Source organism: Neopelma chrysocephalum, unplaced genomic scaffold (genome assembly GCF_003984885.1).
Source record: "Neopelma chrysocephalum unplaced genomic scaffold, ASM398488v2 Primary Assembly neopelma1_84, whole genome shotgun sequence".
In the NCBI taxonomy this organism is placed as follows: Eukaryota; Metazoa; Chordata; class Aves; order Passeriformes; family Pipridae; genus Neopelma; species Neopelma chrysocephalum.
In genome coordinates this window covers 3,192,879-3,214,482 of record NW_020897746.1, presented here as the reverse complement: position 1 = coordinate 3,214,482, position 21,604 = coordinate 3,192,879, and the positions used below count along the sequence as shown (strand labels likewise).

Genomic DNA, 21,604 nt, shown 5'->3' with positions numbered 1-21,604 from the left:
AGAATCAAGATTAGTGGGGTTGGGTGGCCTAAAAAAAATACCAAAAAAAATACCCAAATAGTGCAGCAGATGCTGATAGTATTTGAAGATTTGTTTTGTAGCTGTTAACATGACAAGAAAAAAAATGTATTAGTATTCAACATGTGGACATGGCAACCCAAGCAGGAATAGCTGTACTGAGAGTCACAACCTTGTTCAGTTTGGAAAATCCAGGGAATAGATCAATCTGTGTAATTGCTGTTATGTAAAAAACCTGAGAATGTTGGAATTGAGAAGGTAAGAAAAATTTAATGCTAATTTTTACACCTTTATATTCCAGGTGGTTGGCAGTGGTTAATAAATGACAGTCTCAGACATCTCACTCTTGTTTCCAGTGGTGCACGACAGCACATAAAGGTACAGTAGTTCCTCCTCCTTCACGTGGTCACATTAAATACAGAGTTAGAAATATTTTTGCTTTCCTTTGGTGGGTTATTTTCCATGGAATCTACTTGGTTTTTGAGTGTTTTGTTGCTTAGATTGGTATGAAGGGGTATTTTTAAAAGAATATTTTGAACTCCTCAAAATTCAAATGGACCTTTTTGAATAATATTTGAACAGTTATCCCAAAGTTCTTTGTCTGTATGTTTGGACAAGGTAGTTGTGCAGTGTGAGGAGTCATTGGTGGCTGCTGGAAGCCACTTTCTGTAGGCACTGAGAGGGTATTTTGCCTCTGTAATTTGTGCAAGACACATTGATTTTGGTGGTTTCAGAGAACTTGTGTGAGAATCAGAAATCCTCTGGATGATCTCCTCAGGCCTGATGAGCCAATGGTGTTTTCCAGCTCTGTGAGCATTGGTTTAAGCCACCAGAGTTATTCAGGACAACATGCTTAAATTTTCCATTAAACTCTGCTGCAAATCCTTTTGCTGTGCTCTCAAACTGCTCTGGTTCTGAATATTAAATCCATTGATGGATTTCGTGCTATTTTACGTCCATGATCTCAACACCTCCAGTTATTTGCCTTTATTTTCCCAAGAAATCCCATGACAGTTTGATCTCGTGCTCTTAAAGGCTCTGCTGAATTATAAAGGCAAATTTTGTCTGCCCTGTTAGAGCTTATAGCCCTCACAGAGACAATTTGAATTTAACATGTTTTGTTCATCGTGGCAGGTTTTAATAATAAGATAAAAAGCAATTCCAAGTATCTTGCAGCTCATCTTGTCATCCTTGGGAGACAGAGTAGACTGGAGTGTGTCCAAATCACTGAAGAAAATTAAAAAGATGAAATTTGAATTCTTAGGATATTCTTTTGGCATTACCCATGTGTTCCAAGTGTCTCTATGTCTTATAACTGGAACTTCTAAGCCAAGCTTAGAATAATTAATTATAGGCTCTGGAGACTTTTGACTTGTTTGGTTAACATTAATTAAGGTTGAGCAAAGTATGTTTAGTAAAAGTCAATTCTCACTTGATTTCTGTCTCTGTTTTAGAGAGAAATAATTTTAAGGGCAATGTTTAAGATGTTGAAAAGTCATCTTTTTTTTTTCTGACACACAGTATGCTCTTCCAATGTATCCTCATACATTTAAGGTGAAAAACATTAAATTTAGGAAGTAAAGGATCTGAGCAACCTGGTCTGGTTCAAAATGTCCCTGCCCATGGCAGGAGGTTGGATGAGAAGCCCTTTAAAGGTCCCTTCGAACCCAGACCTTTCTCTGGTCTGCAGCAATTAGATAATTCTGTATATTTTGGTACTCTAATTCCTGTGGTAGTTGGAGTATTGTTTAGAGGAATGCTGGTTTTCTTTCAAGTCCTGGATTTTGTATAGGGAACAAGTCTGAGGTGTCTTTGAGGGCAGAATGAATCAGCTGGGCAGGATTTCTCTGTTATATTGAAGATTTTTTTTGTACCCGGAGAACATAAGTATTATTAAGTATCATTGCTATTAACATGAAGTGAACAATGCATAGCTTTTGTATGCTCTCACATTTATTATAGTGTTGGTCAGCATTACATTAGTAGCTGAAAAGTGTAATTCAGCCATAAATTTTATGAGAAAACCTGTTACATGCTTTTTGAAATAGCAGCTGAATTATTTCGTGTTCTGTGTCAGTGACTGAAACCACACTAAAAATGAGGAGGTTCACGTGTAACACACAACTTTTGATCCTGTTCTAAACCAATTAAAGTGGAGGCACAAGGCCTGTGATACTGGGTCATTTGGGTTATTTGTTTATAACTAACCTATGGGTTTTTTTTTTTCTGTATTTCCTTTCTGGAGCTTTCTGGAGGAAATAGGGTTTGTTTCATGTCAATCTGGCATCAGTATATGAAATAATGACCTGTGTATTTTGTGATGCTGTGCCATCCTGGAGGTCTTTCAACTGAACTGAAAGCAAAGTTCATACATTACTGTTGTTGTCTTCAATACTAATTTATCTTACTGGTCATTTTGAAGGAGTATAAGTAGAATCTGTTTTTTTTTCTTACATAGGTTTCCTGTTCTTAAACCAGTATTGGGAAGAAATAAAAAAAAAGTAAATGCCAGTAGTCGAAGAGAATTATTTTTTTAAAAAATCCACTTAAAAATTTAAGCACAGTTATCATAAAGTAGGAGCTGAGTAAATATATCTGTGTCTTTGTTGCAGGAGTCTGCAGTGTCTGCACTGGCTGCTCTGTGCAATGAATTTTACATCAATGAGGAGGGAGAAGCTGATCCAGCTCTGCAGGGTAATGACTCATGTTTGCCATAGAGGCACAAAATGTTGGGCTGGACCTAACTTGCACTTTGGAGCTATTGCATAAATTGGGGAGGGGCATCACTGATCTAAAAGGACCTTAAAATTCTGCAGGAAAAAATGGTAAAACCAGCTGAAAGTCTGGGAAATGTCTCAGGGGCTTTGCTGGCTCAAGGTAAATGCAAGGTGCCACAATAATGAATATTGGGAAAACTATATTGCTCTTTTATTTCATACAGTAAAACAAAGAAGCAAAAATTACGTGATTGTGGCAAATCCTAAATTTTAACAAAGCAAGGTATTTTCACATCATATTTTGGTAAACTGTCTGCCAGAAATTGTGGCTGATTTACAGAAGAATTGCTTAGGGATAAGGAGAGGACACCAAGGACACCTAAAGTTGTAAACGAGCATGTGAAACCTCATGTGTTTGGACTGGGATCAGCAGTACAGGAGGAGGCTGAAACTTTTGTTTGGGGCATATGAATCAGCATCTTTTTTTTATACTGTTTTTCTTAGACTTCATTTTGTTTCAAGTGTCAGGTTGTATCGTGTCCATCAGAGGCAGGTTGCTGGATTGTGCAGATAAATATTCTAAAAATATCAACATTTATGTTCTTGTTTTTTTAAATATGACAGTGAATTTACATATACTTAATAAAATAATGATTTTTTTTTTGCAATTACTAAATCAGATAACAGAATACCTTATTGTTTATTTTTATTACAGTTGTCTCAAAATAAACATAATACTGATCACATACACAGTTACACGCAGTCCATGCCCCAAAGAAGGTTATGACTGAAATGTAAAAGCAGTCTATCTTGTTTTTTTTTTAATTATATATTGCTAAATCTCTATATTAAAAAAAAAACATATATATTCCAAACCCAGCCCTTTCCTTCCTGGAGGTTGTCCCTGCCTCCCAGATTTTTTGTGGGCAGCATGGGAAGGTGTGATGTGGTGCTGAGGCAGATAAAACCCCACAGCCTCAGGGAAGGGTCATGTGTAAAACCAGAGCACACTGGGCAGCAGGAGACAATGCTGAATCCAAGCAAACAAAAATGAGTTAAAAAAGGTTGATAGGTCACCTTTTATATAAGTATGAAGTTTCAGGTTGCTGGAAAAGTGGACTGGAAAACTCAGCCAGGTGTCCAAATGAGCAGGGAGAAGGGATCTGCTGGAAGCACAGCAATAGGTGGCTGCAGCAGTTGTTGCTTTACTCCTTTAGGTCCTGGATTTCAGGTTAGCTTTTCGTCTGGCTTGTGCTTGAAAGAACCATGGTGATCTAGGGACATAATGAGAGTCAGATTTGTAGATACAGACAAAATTTTTCATCAGACTTTCTGAAATAAAACTGTTATTTGGGAATTTCTCCATTCTAAAAGCCCTGCAGTCAGCTCTGGCTGGATTATGCTTTTATTTGGCCTTGACTGCTCTGGAGCCTCCTCCACACATGACAACAGAAGTGCCATTATACATGCAAGCATCTTTTAAGAGAAAAAAAAAAAGGTGTATTTTCATCTCTGTGCCAATAAAACCTATATATTCCATGCCCATTAAATCCTGTCTGTTGAGGGATTGAAATCCACTACTGAAAGTCCTCCCCCTCATGTCTGATGGACACAGAAATGTGTGGAAGCTGCAGTGCAGAAGACACTCAGCAGCAGTGCAGGTGCCTTAGATAAGTCAGTTAAAGCAAGTCTGAACATGATCAAGGGGATTAGAAGAAAAAAGCTTTTGGTAAAATTTAACCAGTGTTTCACTATGGCTTGAGAGATTAAGATGAAAACACAAATCAAAGATACTCTAACAATTTGGCATTCCGAATCTGGCTCCATAAGGATGCTGCTTTATTGAATCACTTGTTTTGCCTCTGTTTGTTTTGACCTTTTCTTTGTTTTATTTTTTCTGGCTTAATGTGTTCTGGTTTGGTTTTGCTGACTTTCTCTTTTAATATTCGTTTAGGATGGGCTGTGTTGAATTAATATTGTAGACACTTCATAGGCCCTGTTGGTTTATGAAACTGAAGGCTCTTAGAAGAATATTAACATTTGCATTATACCTTCCACCATAATTACTAAGTGGTTATAAGTAAAGAGCTGCTTGTTGTCGTGTCATTTGGCTAAAATGTCAGTCTTAAATTTACATCAGTCCACGTGGAGACTGTCACAGCCTCACTGTTTAAGATCTTCTTGCTGTCACAGCAAGCACTGTGCTTCCTATGGCCTCAGGAACTCTGTCTCACACTCCAGTGGTTTGGAAAGTTTTAAATAGCAGATGTGCTTATCTGAAGGTGTTTCTCACCTCTGGACAGGGAACTGGGTCCCTGATGTGAGGGACGAGTCGAGGCCTGTTGGTTGCACTGGGGTTTGAAAAAAAGAGTCAGTTGTGATGAATGGGGAGTTTCTTATGGCAACTCTTCTTTCTTCCTCTAGCAAATATTGCTCAATCATTTAAATCTTAGATTACAGTAAGCAGTGGCACAATTATGTAATCTTCCCAGGAGCCCTAATTCATTTTCTTTGAGGATTAAAAAGTGTCTGTTCAATAAAGTGATCGATAAGACCACCTTGCCCCCTTCTGAAGCAGAGCTGTGTTTAGTGCAGAGCTGTGTTTGTTACTGCCTTGGCTGTTCTTAGAAGCTTTTCTGGTGTACCTTGTTTTTCTCTGCGTGTCCCAGCAGAGTTTAATATGAAAAATCAGGTAAAGGAAGTATTGTCTGTAAGTCTGAGATAAAGACTGCAGCACAAATGTGTAACTAGATTCCTGACTTTTCTCCTTCATATCATTGTACTTGGTTTTTGAGGTTCCTTTTTCCATGCCCAGCTGAGTTTATTCCTGTGCCTTTTGACTGTGCTGCTGTTTGTAGAGCCACTGTCCCCGTTGTGTTCTGTGCCAGTGAACAGAACCAAAGGGGTCACTTCTTCTTGAGCTTTCTCCTGCAAAAAACAAACAACTTTATTTTTGACTCTATATAAAAAATGATGTGAAATTATCTCATTGCTTAGGAATGATCTGTGTATGTGTTTAAACAAGGCTCCAGTCAATAGTTTTCTGGGGAAAACTGTTGGATAGCTGACCTTCACAAACCCAGAGACATCTCTTTCCTGACACAGATTACTTGTTTAATGATGGAAAACGATGACCTATAAATATAAGAGAACTTGTTCCTTGTGCTTATACCTGCTATTTGGATTTTTAAAACATGAGAACTCTTCAAAATTGAGAACTTTGTCTTTCCACTCTCTGAAAGAGTAGGATTAGTCTAAATACAAAGTCAAATTTTTAGACAGAAGAGAAGAATTCATTCATGTAACAGTGAACATCTTAAAATTTGTACGTTTGTCCTGCGGGAAATTAAAGGTATTCTGCATTTTAGTTTAACAAATTGCAAAATTCTCTGGCTGCTCTGTTTAGGGGATCTTTTCCTGGTTTATTTCTTTCCTTAGCCAAATACGAAATGATGTGGTAGTTGCTTCTCACCCTGCAATTGTGTTTTTTCTAGATGAGCTGGTGACACAGTACGTTTCAGAACTACAAAACACAGAGGAAATGATCCGTTGCGGCTTTTCACGAGCTCTTGGGGCCCTTCCAAGGTTTCTGCTGAAGGGCAGGCTCCAACAGGTGAGAAAACAGGATCATTGGAATGAGAAGAGGGCACTCTGCCTTTTGAATGAAACCTGTGACAGTAATCAAGTAAATAATAATGGTCATAATTAAAGGTCTTTGTCAAAAGGGAATTCTAATGTACAGTAACTCCAGAAAATCGTCATGAGTTGAGCTTGCCATAGTGTCTGATAATTAATGCTTAGTCCTGCTTTAGTAGTGTTAATGGAAGAGCCAGAGGTTGAATTATCCCTTTGCTGTAGGACATTGGTCCAAAGGTAAGAGGGAGCCATGAGGGCCAGTCTTGGTGAGAAACCAAACTCTGTTGCCTGCTTTCTTTCATACAGGATTGAACTCATTGTGATGCAATGTCAAAATTTAACATCATAAAATACATTGGATTTAAATATCTCAATCTTTGTATCTTTTTCAGGTTTTGGAAGGTTTGAAAAAAGTTACCTTAATTTCCCCTGAAGATGTGAGCTTTGCAGAATCCAGAAGAGATGCCTTAATAGCAATTGCAAAGTATGTTCATCATCTTTATTTTTGTCTAATTGGAATTCTCTCTCTAGAATCTTTCTCGTGATCATTCTGCTTTCTGGTGGGAGCTGGTAGCCTGAGTTTTGAAATCAGTTACACTGTGACACAGACATTTTTAAAGCAGAACTCTCTGCATCTCCATTATCCAGTTTATTTTTGATTCAGAGGATTATCACACACCTGAGGGTGGAGTACAGCTCTGATGGTGGTGTTAGTTTTTTATCAATTACCTGACTACACAGAGTATATTTTAAAGTTTGCCTTTCTCATGGGCTGCAATTTAATGGGCTTTGATGAAGAGGAAGAATATATATTTATATTTTTCCACAATCTTAAAAGGATTGAATTGGTTTAAAGGAATTGTGCTTTTTCTCTAGGGGAATATTTTCCATATTGACATGTCACAGTGCATTCAGAGCTAATAGTATCATAGTACTCTTGTATATTTTATGCTTTAAAGTGTTACAATGCAAAAAAAAGCATATCTTCAAGGTAAATTAGTTTAATCTCAAGTTCAATGCACATTGTGTTGGCCCTTTGCTCTTCTTGCTGACTTCATTTAAGGAGAGTTCAGACTGACAGGTACTTGAAGGTACACACATGTTCCTGAGTGTAGTTTAGCAGACATGAAAGGAACTTGCTTCCCTGCTGAGGTTTTAGCTTTGCCAGTGTTCCTTTAAACTGCCAAACACTGCTCAGAAATTGGCAGGTCAGATACAACTCAGTAGGCTCAGAAATATTCCTCATTCCATCTGTAGCAGATGTTACGGGTGTTTGGAATATTCTACGTCCGGGGAATTTTATTAAGCAACATAACAAAGCTTGATCCTTATATTTCTCCTTGCTGGTGTTGTGATTTTGTCCCCCACTGCCTTTTTTTTTTCCTCTCTTTAAAGGGTTTGCCAGACAGTAGGTGTGAAGGGAGAAGGATCCCGGGAGGAATTCGTGTGCAGGGATAACGTGGATGAGATTTATGCGACGCTGCTCAATGGCATCACCGACTACACCACGGACAGCAGGGGGGATGTGGGAGGATGGTAAGGTGCCCCACAGACTGGGACTTAAACACAGGGTCAGGTTTGATGTCTAGTTAAAACCCGATGTGTTTCCAAAACCTAGAAACAGAGAGCTCCCAGGCTTTTGGAGATTTGAGCCAAGGTAGGAATCCACTGCGGGAAGAGAAGTAGACAGTGGAAGATGAAGATTTGGTTGTCCCTTCCTCAGAGTGGTGGGGACTGTTTTGTTTAAAACTGAAGTTCAGCCTTATTCTGGGTTTGTGGATGGCATTATTTTCTATTAGTGAACATCAGGAATGTAATCAGTTGCAAAAAGTACAAAGATTTAAAACATTACTTCTCTTTTTTTTTTTTTTTGAAATAACACGTTTGGTGCTGCTTGAACTCTCCTGCTGTACATTCCTGCTGTGGGGATTTTTTGCCAGGAGAGGGAGCAGCTGTATAACGTGTTATAAACGTGTTAGTGACACGTTTTCAAGACTGGTGACCGACTGAGATGCATAAAAACTTTATAAATTGTGCTGTGACATCACTGACTCTTTTCTAAGTTTAGGGTTTCAGTGATTTCAGCTTTGAGGATGCAAGAATAAATCATAAGTCTGTAGGAATGTATCTGCTGATGTGAAATCTCTAGAACAGGTAGATTAATAAGTTAAACTTAATAAGATTAATAAGATCTTAATAATATTAAGTCTGTAGCAGTCCTAATTTTATGACATTCTTCAGTCTTCAAGGTTCCCTTAATATATAAAGATTCAGTATTTAATACTGCATTCATCTGAATGCTCTATATTCCTTCAATTACAGTGGTCTGGAAAGACAAGTTCTAAATTCATGACCCAAAGCACTATAAAGGCTCATGTCCTTCTTTGGGTTTGTGTTTCATCTCCAAAGAAGCTCCAGCTGGGGATGTGTCATCACCTGCTGACTGGCAGTTCCTGCCATCTTTGAATGGGAGGGATCAGGAGGAGTCCATGTTGTTCACTTCATCCTGTAGAACTCCACAAGGTAGTTACAGGGTGAGAAAACCGTGTGAAATATGGATCTTAGAGGCCAAGGAAATATACTCTTGTCAGGGTACTGTTTAATGTGTATTTATGAGGACAAATATTCCCAGCCTGAAACACTACTTGTTAATAAAAAGTATTAAATTATCAGAATTCAGGCATAAGTCCAATATCTGCAGATGTAAAATATATGACACTTTTGATGCTGTGTAGAAGCCTCAGAGCAGTAACACTCACTCCTTGTACAGAGGAACCATAAACTAAGGAAATGAATATGGTAAATTAATTTTAGTTGTCTTTTATTTGTTGGGATTTGATTTTGAGTAAAATGCTGGTTTTGAGAAAGACTCCTTAATTTTGTTGCCTTAATCCATAATTTTAATTGGAAAGTGTGCAGATATATGTTACTTTTAGATATGACTCTGTAGAGTATCAACCTTGTTTAGCAGTGTGGGTGATACTGTTTGTGTGGTATGGTAATGATGTGGTAACAGAGATGTATTTGACCTGTCTGGCAACTGTTTGAAGTGTCTCAGGGTACAGAGATTTGTGTTCAGGATTATAAATTAACAACCTGTTGATAGTTCAGCTCTAGTACCTGGCTCTGCTTTTGTTACGTTCCAGGCAGGAAGGGGCAAGTGCCAGAAAAGTACTGGGAAGAAATAATTTTGCTGATTGAAAAGATTTCATTTTCTCAGTGTATTGAAGTTGTTGTCTGACAGCACCGAGTCACGTGGGGTGTTTGTTTCAGTCCTATCTGTGCAGAGTATTTGTGTGAAATAAGTGGTTTAAACAGTTTTTTCAGTCACTATCCTCTTCTTTGAAGGGTGTTTTGAACAGTAATATGTGAAAGTGGCTGTGCTCAGCTGCAGCAGCCAGAGCCTGCTGGTCCCTGTCCCGACCTGATGGGATAACAGGTGGTGCCAAACGTGCATCCTGAGACTTTGGGAACTTTTTTGGTTGGGCTCAAATTTGTTATGTCCTGTTCCGAGCTCTATCCTTGACTCTTGACTTCACTGTCATTATTTTATATGGTAGCCCCAGGTTTGCTTTAAAAAAAGAAAAAAAACACCTTAATTACCATGGCTTTCTCCTCTCCAGGATTCCTCATGAGGCTGGAACACGGGGCAGGTGCTGTGATGTACATTTGTAATTACTGAATGAGAGCTACTGCAGCACACCATGAAGCCACCTCTTACCTTGTGTAGGGAGAGGAGTTGTGATTGTGCTTTTTTTTGTGCAATATGTACAAATATGCTCATGCTGGAGCTTTTCCTTGGCAGCAGTTATTGGGCAGTTTATACCACAGTTAAACCTTAGTGCTTGTGCCCTGGGAGTCACTGTTAGTGTGAGATCTCACCAGTTCCAGTGTGGGTTGCAATAATTATAAATAACTGCCCTGTCTTTGCACAGAAAGGGAAGTGTCAAAGCACAAAGATATTTTGTGGAAGGTGGATAGAAGATAGATATTTTGTGCCATGATAGCACTGGGCAATATTTAATTGATGAGCCTTGTCCCTTTAGCATTTCACTACAATATTTACAAACGTGTTGGAGAAGTACACAGGGCAAATAATCCAGCCCGAGTAAATATTTGGGTGTTTGGATTTTCCCTGTTTTCTGTAATGGTACCCAGCTCTTCAGCCTTCAGCCCTGGCTGGTAAAATTGTTGTAGGACAGGGAAATGGTACCACAGGGCAAGAAATCAGGAAACAGGGGGTGTGTTTGGCATCTCCAGCTTAGAAGAGGAAACAAGGATGCAAACTAGTGAGGATCAAGAGCAGGTCATTCCAGCCTGTGCAAGGAAGGAGCTTGGCTTTCCCTTCTGTCAAGAGGGAGGTGAATGGGTCTCTAATAAAAGAGAGAGACAGAAAATGTAAGAGCAACAATGCAGAGTGGGGAGGCAGAGAAAAGGAAGAGATACTGAGCTTTGTGCTTTCAAAATGAGGCAGATACTGGAGTAGATAAGGACCTGGCTGGGTATAATTAGGTATTCAACCCAACTTCCACATCTGAGAGCTCCCACTGCAGTTCCCCACACCTATTGTTTATCCTTAGTCTGCGTCTTCATTTCAAAACAAAACAAAACAAAGTGGAGTTTTTCAAAGAAGTCCCGAGGAAATTAAATTCCCAACACCCATGAAAATTCAAATGTGCTTTGAGTACTAGATTTTTTTTTTTTTGAGCTTCCTGGGCAATTTCAGCCAAAACCAAGTCAAGAAACAGGTAAATTAGAGGGGGAAGGGGGATCCTTTCTCATGGCAAATCGCTGGCTGCTGAAGGCTTTTGTGGCCTCTCAAATATCAGTGTTTTCTCATTCTGTTTCTTTTAAACTATTGACTAAGATGGAAAGATATGGCAAGAAATGCCATTTCCCTGGAGAGACCTTGTCTTTGGTGTGTAATTTTTGTCTTTCTGTAGTGGAATCATGGGAAAGTTTCACCAACTTTACTCCCCATATGCAAACTTTACCTTTCTTTTGACAGGTTGTTTGCTGGGACATGTCTGATCTGTCTGCAGGTGTTAGACACGAATATACAAGTCAGATACTGTATGAAAAACTAGGAAAACATACCTTGCTGAAAGACTGCCAAACTTGTATTGAGCTACTTTGGAAAAAGGGATGTAATTTACCTTTTTTACCATTATAACAAATGTCCCACCCAGTTTTAGATTGCATCTGCAGCTATTTGGAATATAGAAAGAGGAGTATTTCTTTTCACAGGAGGCAGGTGTACCTTTTCAAATACTTTTTTTGCCCCTTTTTTTGAGTTATTGTTTTGAAAGGATGACATTGCCATGAGTGACTAATGTGATGAACATGTTGGCCTGGGCTCCTGCAGGGTCATGTAACCCACTGAGGATCTGTGGTATTGCCCTTGTCTGAAGAAAGAAACCATTCTGAACAGCTCATGGATTGACAAGGCGTTTGGTTTAAAACAAGCATATTGATCTTTTTTTTTTAATTGAAATTACACTCTTTTTTTATTGATATTTAGACGTTTTGAAGGCAACAGATCTTCACCATCTAGGCATGACACACTTCAACCACAACTTTAGCCAGTCTTTTTCTTAAAACTAATAATATTTATTTAACATAGAGATTTAAGCCATTCTGGGTCACTTTTTTTTAATTGTTAGTAATATTAAGCTTGAAAATTTACAAGAATATGATACTCTTAATAGTGCTTAAATACCTGAATGTCAAAATGTGGGTTGGCCTTTTTAAAAAAAAATTGAAGCAGACAAAGCTCTTAAGTTTAGATGCATCTACTTGCACACTAAATATTACTAATCATTATCAATTTTAACCTTCTTAAAATAAAAAGTAAACCTGGTGACATCTGGCTGGAATGAAAAACAGGATGGTGAGGCAGGGGCTTGCCTGGAAGCTGGGATGACTGTTGTACCCTCAGTCCCAACATGAGCCCCATTTCACAGAGTGGGGCTTGGGGGGACAACTCTGCACACTCCTTTTCCTCCCAAGATATGGTGACTGGTCTCAGAGGTCATTGCTTTAGTAATTGTGAATTTTTTCCAGTGTCTTAGCTTAGTTACTGATGTATTTGTTTAAGTAAACCCTGATGTATCTCTGTTCCCACAGGGTGCGTGAAGCTGCAATGACCAGTTTGATGGAGGTGACGCTGCTGCTGGTCCAGAACGAGGCAGAGTTAATTAATGCCAGCATGTATGTAATTGTGCTGTTTCTGTGTCCCATCTCCTAGAACTACATTCCAGGCCATACAGGAAAGCACTGCTGGTACATTGTGTACTCACTCCCTTACCTTTGGTAGAAGTGTGTCGAGCCCACGCAGGTGTGGAGGATGTTGTGCCTGGTTTTCAGAGACTGACTTATTGAGAGAACCTGGATGCCAATCCCACCTTGGAAATAAAACACACCTGTGGGATTTGGGCTATACCTGCCACCTCTGTGGAGCTTGCCAGTGTTGTTCACTTTAATACAAAACAAACCCTCTTGCTTATCCTCAGCATCACATCATTGATTTGGAATGTGATCAAGTGCAGGGATGAGTTTGCTTTTGTTTCTTTGCAGAATTATTAGGAAGGAAATACAGAAAAAAGATAATTTACACTGACATCCTGATTTCTAATTTTGTGATACAGTACTCCTAATAATGAAAAAAATTAATGATAATTACCAATTTTTAAGTGTAGCTTGAGCTGCAGCAAAACTTTCCTGATAGTGGTGTTGGTTTATGGACAGAACATGCCAATGGTTACCTGAATATATACATGATTTGGTTTTTAATAAAAGAAAAAACACAAACTTTGAAGGATACTTAAAAGGAAAATAGTGGGTTTTCTGGGAATACACTGTTTTTCAGGGGCTTCCTCCTCTTAATCTGTTGCAGTCAGAGATGATCCACAGGAAACTGAGAAAACCATTCCTGCCAGCTGGATCCCATTTTCTAAATATTCTGGGTCTTGCTGTAACTGAAGGCATTTTAGCTGGTTTTACTATCATTAGTTGTCCTCTCTGAAGGGGTAAAAGGGCCTTGTGGGACACAGTATTGTAGCTGGGAGCTCAGTTAGAAACATAAGCAAAATAGGATATTGTTAAAAACTAGCCAGAATTGAAGAAGTGGTTTATTTGGAATATAAGAGATTTAGGATAGACCTTGTCCTCTGCTATGTGTGCAGTTTTCTACTCAAAAATGTGCTTTTCTCAAGGTTTCTGCTCTATCTCCATCAGAAATGTAGCAGTTCCTCCAAACCATAAAACACTTTGTTATTTTTTTGGATGAAAGGTGGAGCAATAAGTATAAAAGGTGGATGAAATACTATGTAACATTAATGTCATGATGGCTTTTGATTAATATTGATCTATGGAAAATAAAGCTTTAGTATTCTGGCACCATATGGGTGTCTTAAATCATTTGCAGGTTCATGCTGAAAAAATTAAACCAGAATAGTTTCATAGCAGGATAGTTTTGATTTCATTGAAAGAATTTAAATACACATTCTGCTGCTTAAATTATGTGATTAATTGTTTTCTTCTTTGTAGCTGCAAGCAGATTATGTGCTGGCTGGCTCAACAGTCAGCTGAAAAAATAGATAAATTTCGAGCTCATGCAGGGTCTGTGTTCCTGACCCTCCTACACTTTGACTGTCCTCCAGTTCCACACATCCCTCACAGACAGGAGCTAGAGAGGATATTTCCAAGGTAAGATGTTGCAAAACATATCCTAAACCAGTGAAATAAAAAATAAATGCACACAATTAGACCTAACACACACTACCTGATGTAAATTTTGGGCCCAAATGCCCAGTCTGTTTGTGGAGGAATGTCTGGTGCTGTTGGTCAGGGTTTCACTGAAGTGTCCTGTCAATAGGCATAAACATAGTTTTTTCCTTGACTGGAAAGCACTGACTGTTCATGATAGTAATTTTTAATTAATTATAGTATTTTAACCAAGCTCTAGTTGAAGTAGTTTTCCAAGATGGGCTTTCTAGCTAAAGCAACTGTGAGAGCAGCTCATTCCTGAATGGTGCTGCTGGTACCTGATTGGGATGAGGAACATCCAGCTCTGTGTCCTCATTCTGTGTGTTCAGGAGAATCACAACCTGCTCTAACTCTAAGTGCTCTGTCTGTGAGGCTGCTGATGGAGCTGGGAGAGGGGGATGTTGGTTTTTCCTGGGATAAGTCTGTCTTTGGATCAGTCTCTGAGTAGCTGTTGATGGGAGAGAACTTGTGATGGGACTCCAGAAACAGAACTTGTTTTCTGTGTGTAGAGAAAAGTGCCTGGGAAAAGAAAACTGTGGTTCCAATTCCTTATCTGCATCAGAAGGACTTGGAGGTTCCTTCCCTTCACTGGCAGTAGCTGAAGCTTTGATTTGTGTTTTCCCCATATGCTCAAAGACCAGTGTTCAGTGTGATTTTTAGGTAATTCAGAGCCTTCCTTCACTGACAGGGAGGAGCTGTCCCAGGAACGTGGGGAGAAGAAAGGCACCACACGCGTGCAGGATTATTTTTCTCCTTTCCCTTTCCCCAGGTCAGAGAAGGAGACTCTGAACTGGAATGCTGCATCTGAAGCTTTCCCTCGGATCACCCAGCTCCTGGGATTGCCAGCCTACCAGTACTACGTGCTCCTGGGGCTCTCGGTGTCCGTGGGGGGACTCACAGAGACCACGGTAAGAGCAGGGAGTGGCTTTGCTGCTTGGCAGGAGGGGGAGCAAATTGTTGCCTCGAGCATCGAGTGCCTGCCTGTGGATGTTGCAGGTGGTGATTGCTCTGAGAATTCAGGTTTTTTTAAAGAAATCAAGTCATGCTTTTAAATCTGATGGGCTTCTTATTTGTATCTTTAAAAGTATAGTTGGCTTGCTGAGCACGCAGGGAGCAAGGAGTGAGGGTGCTTTGTTTCTCCTTTCCTGGCCTGAGAGAACCCAAGAATTCCAGGCTCTGGGGTCCCTCAGCTCCCAGCTCTGTGCTGACTCTCCCAGCTGGGAACAGAGGCAGAGCCCTCAGCTCAGTGCAAGGTGATGGCTCATCTCAAATGAGGTGAAAACCTGTTTTCATTTGTCACCTGATGCAACTGTTAACTATTAGTTGTCAATGTGTGTTAACAGTATGCACAGATTTATTTATTTTTTTTATTTTGATACATTTTCTGCTGAAGTACCAGTGAGATGCCAGAAGTTCCATTACTTGAAAGAAATATCATTGAAGTGTCTGTCTCAATCCTCTGAGCTTTGCAATCACTCTTTCATTCTTCTGGCACGAACAATCTCTTTATCACTGGCTTTGGCAGTCTGTTATGCTGCCAAATTCTTCCCAACTTCGTTATCATTTTAGTGTGTTCTTCTGTCCTTATATTACAGCTTGCATTGGTAGTTTCAGAATTCTTGGTTTCAAGATATTTGGCTTCCAACATTTTTGTGATTTGATGTAGCCAAAGATGTAAAATATAAGAAAACTGTTGGTTCAATACAACACCACAGAAATATCAGACCAGTAACAGAATATTTTGGACTGTCAGTTGAATCTTTAACTCCCAGTGGTCCTGTAACAGGAGGAGCTTGTGAGTCAGCACCCCAGCAGTGGTTAAGAGTGTTTCTAATTAAGATTTCCATCTCAAATTAAGAGAGTTGGTAGAAAAGTGAAAAGGATTGGGAAACAGTTTTTGTGGAGAGGGAGCAGCTCCTGCTGGGTCGCAGGAAGAAGGAGACAAAATCACTTTGAGCTGGTGGCTTCCCCTTCTCAGTCTCAAAAAGCCCAAATGATGGGTTTTTTGCCTGCTGTTGTGGGTTCTGCTCTTGGGATCAAGAGAAGTCCATAAGCCTTTGGGTTTGATGTAGCTGAGTATTTGTTGTCAGTGCAGTCTCATGTATTTAAACCAATTCTGAGCATTTTAATGTTTCTAAAATGGCAACTAATTATATAGCGACGGCTATTTTAAAACTTTGGAAACGTGTGTGTTGGTTTGTGACAATAATTATGGGACAGACAGTGTAACTCTTAACAGATTTCGTTAATGGCAAACATGCACATGAAATTCAGCTTTCAGTCAAACACAATTATGGGAGGCTCCACCAAAACCAAAGTTATTTGTGTAAATATAAAAAAGGAGGAAAGCTGTGGGGAAACAGACATTCTGGCTGCTAACTGAGGTCAGGGGAAAATTCTTATTCAACATTTTAACTTTTTTTTTTTTCTTTTTTTAAAGTCTTGGGTGCATTTGGTTTTGAAAAGTGGAAACAGTTTGGTTACTTGTAGCTCCCTGTCCTTGTTGCCATCAGCCAGTGTGCAAAGGGAAACCTTCAGCACTGTTTTCAAACTCTGATTTTGAAATGTTAACTTTCTGTGACCCTGCAGTTTTCCTTAATGCTAAAGGCTTGTTCCGGTTAAAATATTCTCAAGGGCTTTTGCTTCAGAAAGAAGATGATCTAATTCTCTTTGGAGTCAACTGGAAGTGCAAGGGAGGCTCCAAGTACAGGGTACTTACACTTGGGATTGTAGATGTGTGGTGAATTACATTTCATATCTAAAATGTGATATAGAAATTAAAATCAATGTGTTTTATAATAACCTGTGTTCAAACTGCTCTGTAGCTGAATATCCAGGGACTGATTTAAAACATTAATAGCAAATTTTAAGAACTGTTCCCTATTAAATCCATACGATAGAAGCAGATTTTTAAAATCTCAGATGAAGGAAAAGGATTATTCAAATATGTGTTCTTGCAGTAACATGTTCTTGTGACTCTTCCCTCTCTTAAAAAATATCTGTGCACATACTCACATGGACATGGAATTTGGAAAGTTAGAAGGTTCTTTTATATACTGCGAGATAATCTGAGTTCAAATGTCAGTTTGTCTTTCAGTCATCTCAGGGAATTAGCAGGAGAAAGGCTCTGTTGTAATTCCGTGGTCAGTGGCTGTTTTTCCCCAGTTAAAATTGCTCAGCAGTATATTTAGCAGGAGTAGTTCTTTGTTTGGCTTTTTAAAGAGATTTTTCTGGAATGAGCCATGTGGGGTCTCTGAAGAGTTTTGGTGGAAGGATTGTAGCTGGAGCATTGGAAGTAATCTGGAAAAACAGAAGATGTCATTCCCTGTGGGATTTGGCACTCTGCTCCATCGCCATGGTTCAAAGGGCACTTTCTCTGTGTAAAAGAATCTTCTAATTATCCATCTGGCCCACAGTGATGCATATTTCTTATGGCTGCATGAAACCCCCCTCAGTGAGTGGAGATCAGGACTGTACAATGCTGCTCTTTCTCCAGGGCTCAAACCCTGCAGTTGCAGGGGTCAGGATATAATTTGAGATATTTTTATTATTGAGCTACACCACATTTAAAATTTTGTTGAAGCACAGAATGTCCTGTTATTCCCCTGCCCCCCATAAAGAATGAAAATTACATTTTAAAATGTTATAGAAACTGTAAGTAAAACCTTAAAAAAAAAAGGAAGCAACCTATTTTGAACATTAAAAAGTTCCTCCCAGTCCAGTACCAAGGCTGTGTTACTGTGTTATATCATACAAAGGAAAATGTTGGGACATTCGTAGATGATGTTCTGAAACATCTGGTTACTGGGACAAATTGTATGCAAATTAATGCATATTTGGTTTGAAGAAACAGGCCCTAAATCCTGTTTCCTTTGTTGACAATTCTTGAGCAAAATACACTTGAGAATAATTCCTGGAATTCTTTTCTTAAAGGGAAAAAATAGTGTGAATTATGGTATTCATACTTCACATAAAGTGTCCCTGGTTTGAGTCTCAGAGTTATTGGCCTCCAAAGTTTTGATTTATTGAAGGAGTATTGTAAGTAAAACAAGGGGGACATGGTTTCACTTGGGCTAATGTTTAAATGATGCACAGTTTTTTTCTGCAGTTACTGTGAAAACAGCTACTGCCACTTCAGAGCTGTAAATGTGTCGGGATTAGAAATGATCCAAACCTGGGGTTATTTATTGAGCGTAACGTGGTTCCTGCTGCACGTTACAGGCCTGCTCTGGCCCTGAGAAGGTCTTGCCCTGTGGAAATGCTGCTTGAAAACTGCAGGTTTTGGTACATCTGGCTGTGTCTGGGCTTTCCCAGGAGTTCCTCACTTGGCTTCCATTTGGGTGCGTTGGGGGCAGAGGCTGAATTTTGTGAGGTTACCTGGGGCTCCCAGGAGACTGGTTAGATGGGAGAGGGACACCCTTTGGGGTCTGTCCATCTGCTGAACATCTCCCTTCCAGGATCTTCCTTTTTCATCATATTCCATTGGCTTTTTCATCAGGTCTGTCCAAGATAGTGCTGCAAAGCACAAACCAGAGCCCGTCTGTGCACTGGGCATCTTAATCACTGGTGGGTAGCAGAGATTTTGGGTGTTCTGTTACAAACTGGGATTTTGGATGCTGGGATTTTTGGGATTTTTATAGGCTGGATGCCTAAGCTAATTTTTGTTTGGCCATATCATTCCCACTTGCTGCCTCAAAACTGATTTTAGAAGTATTGTGCTTCAGTTTTGCAACAAACTCGCTGGGAACAATTTCACGAAGGTTTGTGCCCAGAGCCGCACGTGCCTCTCCACTTACTGGAGCTGCACTTCCTCATGCTTTCCCATGGTTCAGGAGATAAAATCCTTAGGACTTTATTTTATCATCAGCTGAATGGTCCCTTTGAACACTTTGCTGTATCATGTATTGCCTGTCACTGCAGTATCTGCTATTGGTTTAAATGTTGGAGGAGTTGAGCCTTGGCAAACTTTGTTTTTACTGTTTCATAAGAACAAGGTCATTCTCAGGCCTCCTCTCAAATTTGTATCCAAAGTTGTCCCAGTTCCAACCCATTAACCTCCTAATTTCCTCTCCCAGTCCTTGTGGAACCCCAGGGAAAGGTAAATGTCACACGTTTGATGTAGTGTGAATTTGTGATCTGCATAGATGAGGAAGACATTTGGAAATGCTCTTCTCTGCAAATACTCAGGAGCAATTAAGGTTGTAGCTCAGATACTGAATCCAGGACAAAAGGAGTGTTCACCTGGGGGGGAAACCAGGGGATTTAACTTGTTCATGTCATGTTACCTTGTTACGTTGGAGCTTCTTCAAGTAGTTCCTGTGATCTATACTGACTGTTGGGAAAAAGTCCCATTTTTAAATCTCCCAAGCAATTATGTGATGGCTTATCCATCCCATCCCACTGTATTGTTTAATTCCTGGCTGTCTGCATCCTCCGGTGTTTCTGATATCCTGCTGCTCTGCCTTGGCTCTGCACAGCTCTGGAGCACCCTACCTGTGGCTGTGCTTGTTGCCCTTTTCTTTCATGCCCATTCTTGCCTTTTCCAGTCATTTGAATTTGCAGGAAAAGCATTGAGTCACTCAGCTTCCTTCAAAGAATGGTGTGGGATCCCTGAGGTAGCTTAAGAGACGAAAGAAATTGGAGAGAAAATGACAACTTTTTAAGATCTTTTTCTGAGATGGGCTGGGACAGGCCCTTTCTTCTGCTTATCATTGATCTCTGCTCATAGAAGGTGCCAAATATTTCTTCTTTATTTTGGTTTAAAGGGCAATATATAATAATTAAACAGATTTTAAATTTTCAGGAAATCTTTCTTACAGTTCTATATCCTGTAAAGACCTTTCAGTGTCAGGACCCAGTTTATACTGGGCACACAGGGACACACCAGCATTGCTTTTGGAGAGTGAAAGAACCACACTGGGGTCAGTTCAGTGTAGGTGAACATTGTACAAACTGTACAAATGTTTTAACTCTGTTTTGACTGTCATTTTGAAACTCAGAATAACCGAGTAATTTCTTTCAGTTGCTTTCTAAAGAAATATTTGTGCTCCTGCTTTGCCCAGGAGGTCTCACTACAGAAAAAATTGTTAAGGTAGCAGGCTGCTGCTTCCCAGGATTGCTGGGCTGTGCTGTTTGCACGTAGGATAAAGCTTTGGGAAACTAGTTCAGAGTTTTGATTCAAGGCTAAAATGTTCTTGTTGTACTGATGCACCAATAAACGTTACTGGTATGAAATTTAACTGAGAGAAAATGTTTAAATAGAGATTCCTCTAATTTGTTTTTGGGGAGACGTTTGTGACATTTCTCATTCTCATCCAGTATTTTCTTTTCTTGATGAAATGGTCAATCCTCTGAGGGGCTGAATGAGCCATCAAAATGCTCTGTGTGAGCTTCAGAAAGAAAATCTCCCCTGACTGCCCAGGCTGACTCACTGCTTACAGCCCTCTCTTGACCCAACAGAAAATCATTTAAGCTAAAACTAAAAGAAGTTGGTATTGCAGAACTGATCCACCCCACCTGCCCTTCCCACAGCCCCCCCCAGCCACCACCCCCTTCCCCAAGAGACGTGACCAAACCCCACCAGGATGGATAATCCTCACATCAGAGTCAGGAGGATTCAGGAATCTGATTATGTTCATCCTTGATGAGATGTTTTCCTTTGAGGTAATTTCTGTAACAAAAAAACCCCACAAACAAACCCACCAAATTTTTCTTCTCATCCTCAAGGAAAGTAAATTATTTTTTAAAATTATTTCTATTTATTAATAATTAATTTTAAAAGATGAGGCTGGAAACTAAAATTCCAACCTCTTCCAGAAGTGGAAACTCTCAGTGTTAGTAGTGATGCTGATGGAGCCTGTTGCAGCCCTTGTCCCTTGGTTCCAGGGTGCACTGTGAGCTGGGGGAGGGCACAGATCCCCCAGGAAAGGGGGGGGTCCCACAGAGACTGTGGCTGCTCCCCTCCCACACAGCAGGTCCTTGAGGGAGCAGCCGGCCTGGTGAACACAGCAGCTCCTGGAGATCATGGAAACATGGAATGGTTTGGGTGGGAAGGGACATCAAAATCATCCAGTCCCACCCCCTGCCATGGGCAGGGGCACCTTCCACTAGCCCAGGTTCCTCCAAGCCCTGTCCAACCTGGCCTTGGACACTTCCAGGGATCCAGGGGCAGCCACAGCTTCTCTGGGGAACCTGTGCCAGGGCCTCCCCACCCTCACAGCCAAGAATTCCTTCCCAATATCCCATGTAAGCCATGGGGAGCTGTGGAGTGACACTGCAGCCTGTGATGGGTCACAGCTGGTGGAACCCCATGGACCGTGCCCAGCTGAGCTCTGAGCATCAGCACTGACCCCTCCCCTGCCATCTTTCTAAGTTGGCTGATTAGCACAATAAAGTTAAACCAACAGTCATTATTTCTGAGTTGTTTTTAATTTTTAACCCGAGTTTACTGCTGGTTTGTGTGGCCA

The 21,604-nt window shown here is 40.1% G+C and overlaps 1 protein-coding gene across 3 annotated transcripts in view; it reads left to right on the top strand.

Moving 5' to 3' along the window:
- Positions 1 to 21,604, top strand: part of TBCD (tubulin folding cofactor D) — a 117,226-nt gene that overhangs the window by 82,507 nt on the left and 13,115 nt on the right. For all 3 annotated transcript variants that reach the window (XM_027691477.1, XM_027691476.1, XM_027691478.1), the window contains 8 exons: positions 320 to 396; positions 2,631 to 2,712; positions 6,230 to 6,348; positions 6,764 to 6,855; positions 7,767 to 7,907; positions 12,498 to 12,581; positions 13,920 to 14,078; positions 14,908 to 15,046. In XM_027691477.1, coding sequence (XP_027547278.1) covers positions 320 to 396; positions 2,631 to 2,712; positions 6,230 to 6,348; positions 6,764 to 6,855; positions 7,767 to 7,907; positions 12,498 to 12,581; positions 13,920 to 14,078; positions 14,908 to 15,046 — 893 coding nt within the window. The remainder of the gene's footprint in view (positions 1 to 319; positions 397 to 2,630; positions 2,713 to 6,229; positions 6,349 to 6,763; positions 6,856 to 7,766; positions 7,908 to 12,497; positions 12,582 to 13,919; positions 14,079 to 14,907; positions 15,047 to 21,604) is intronic.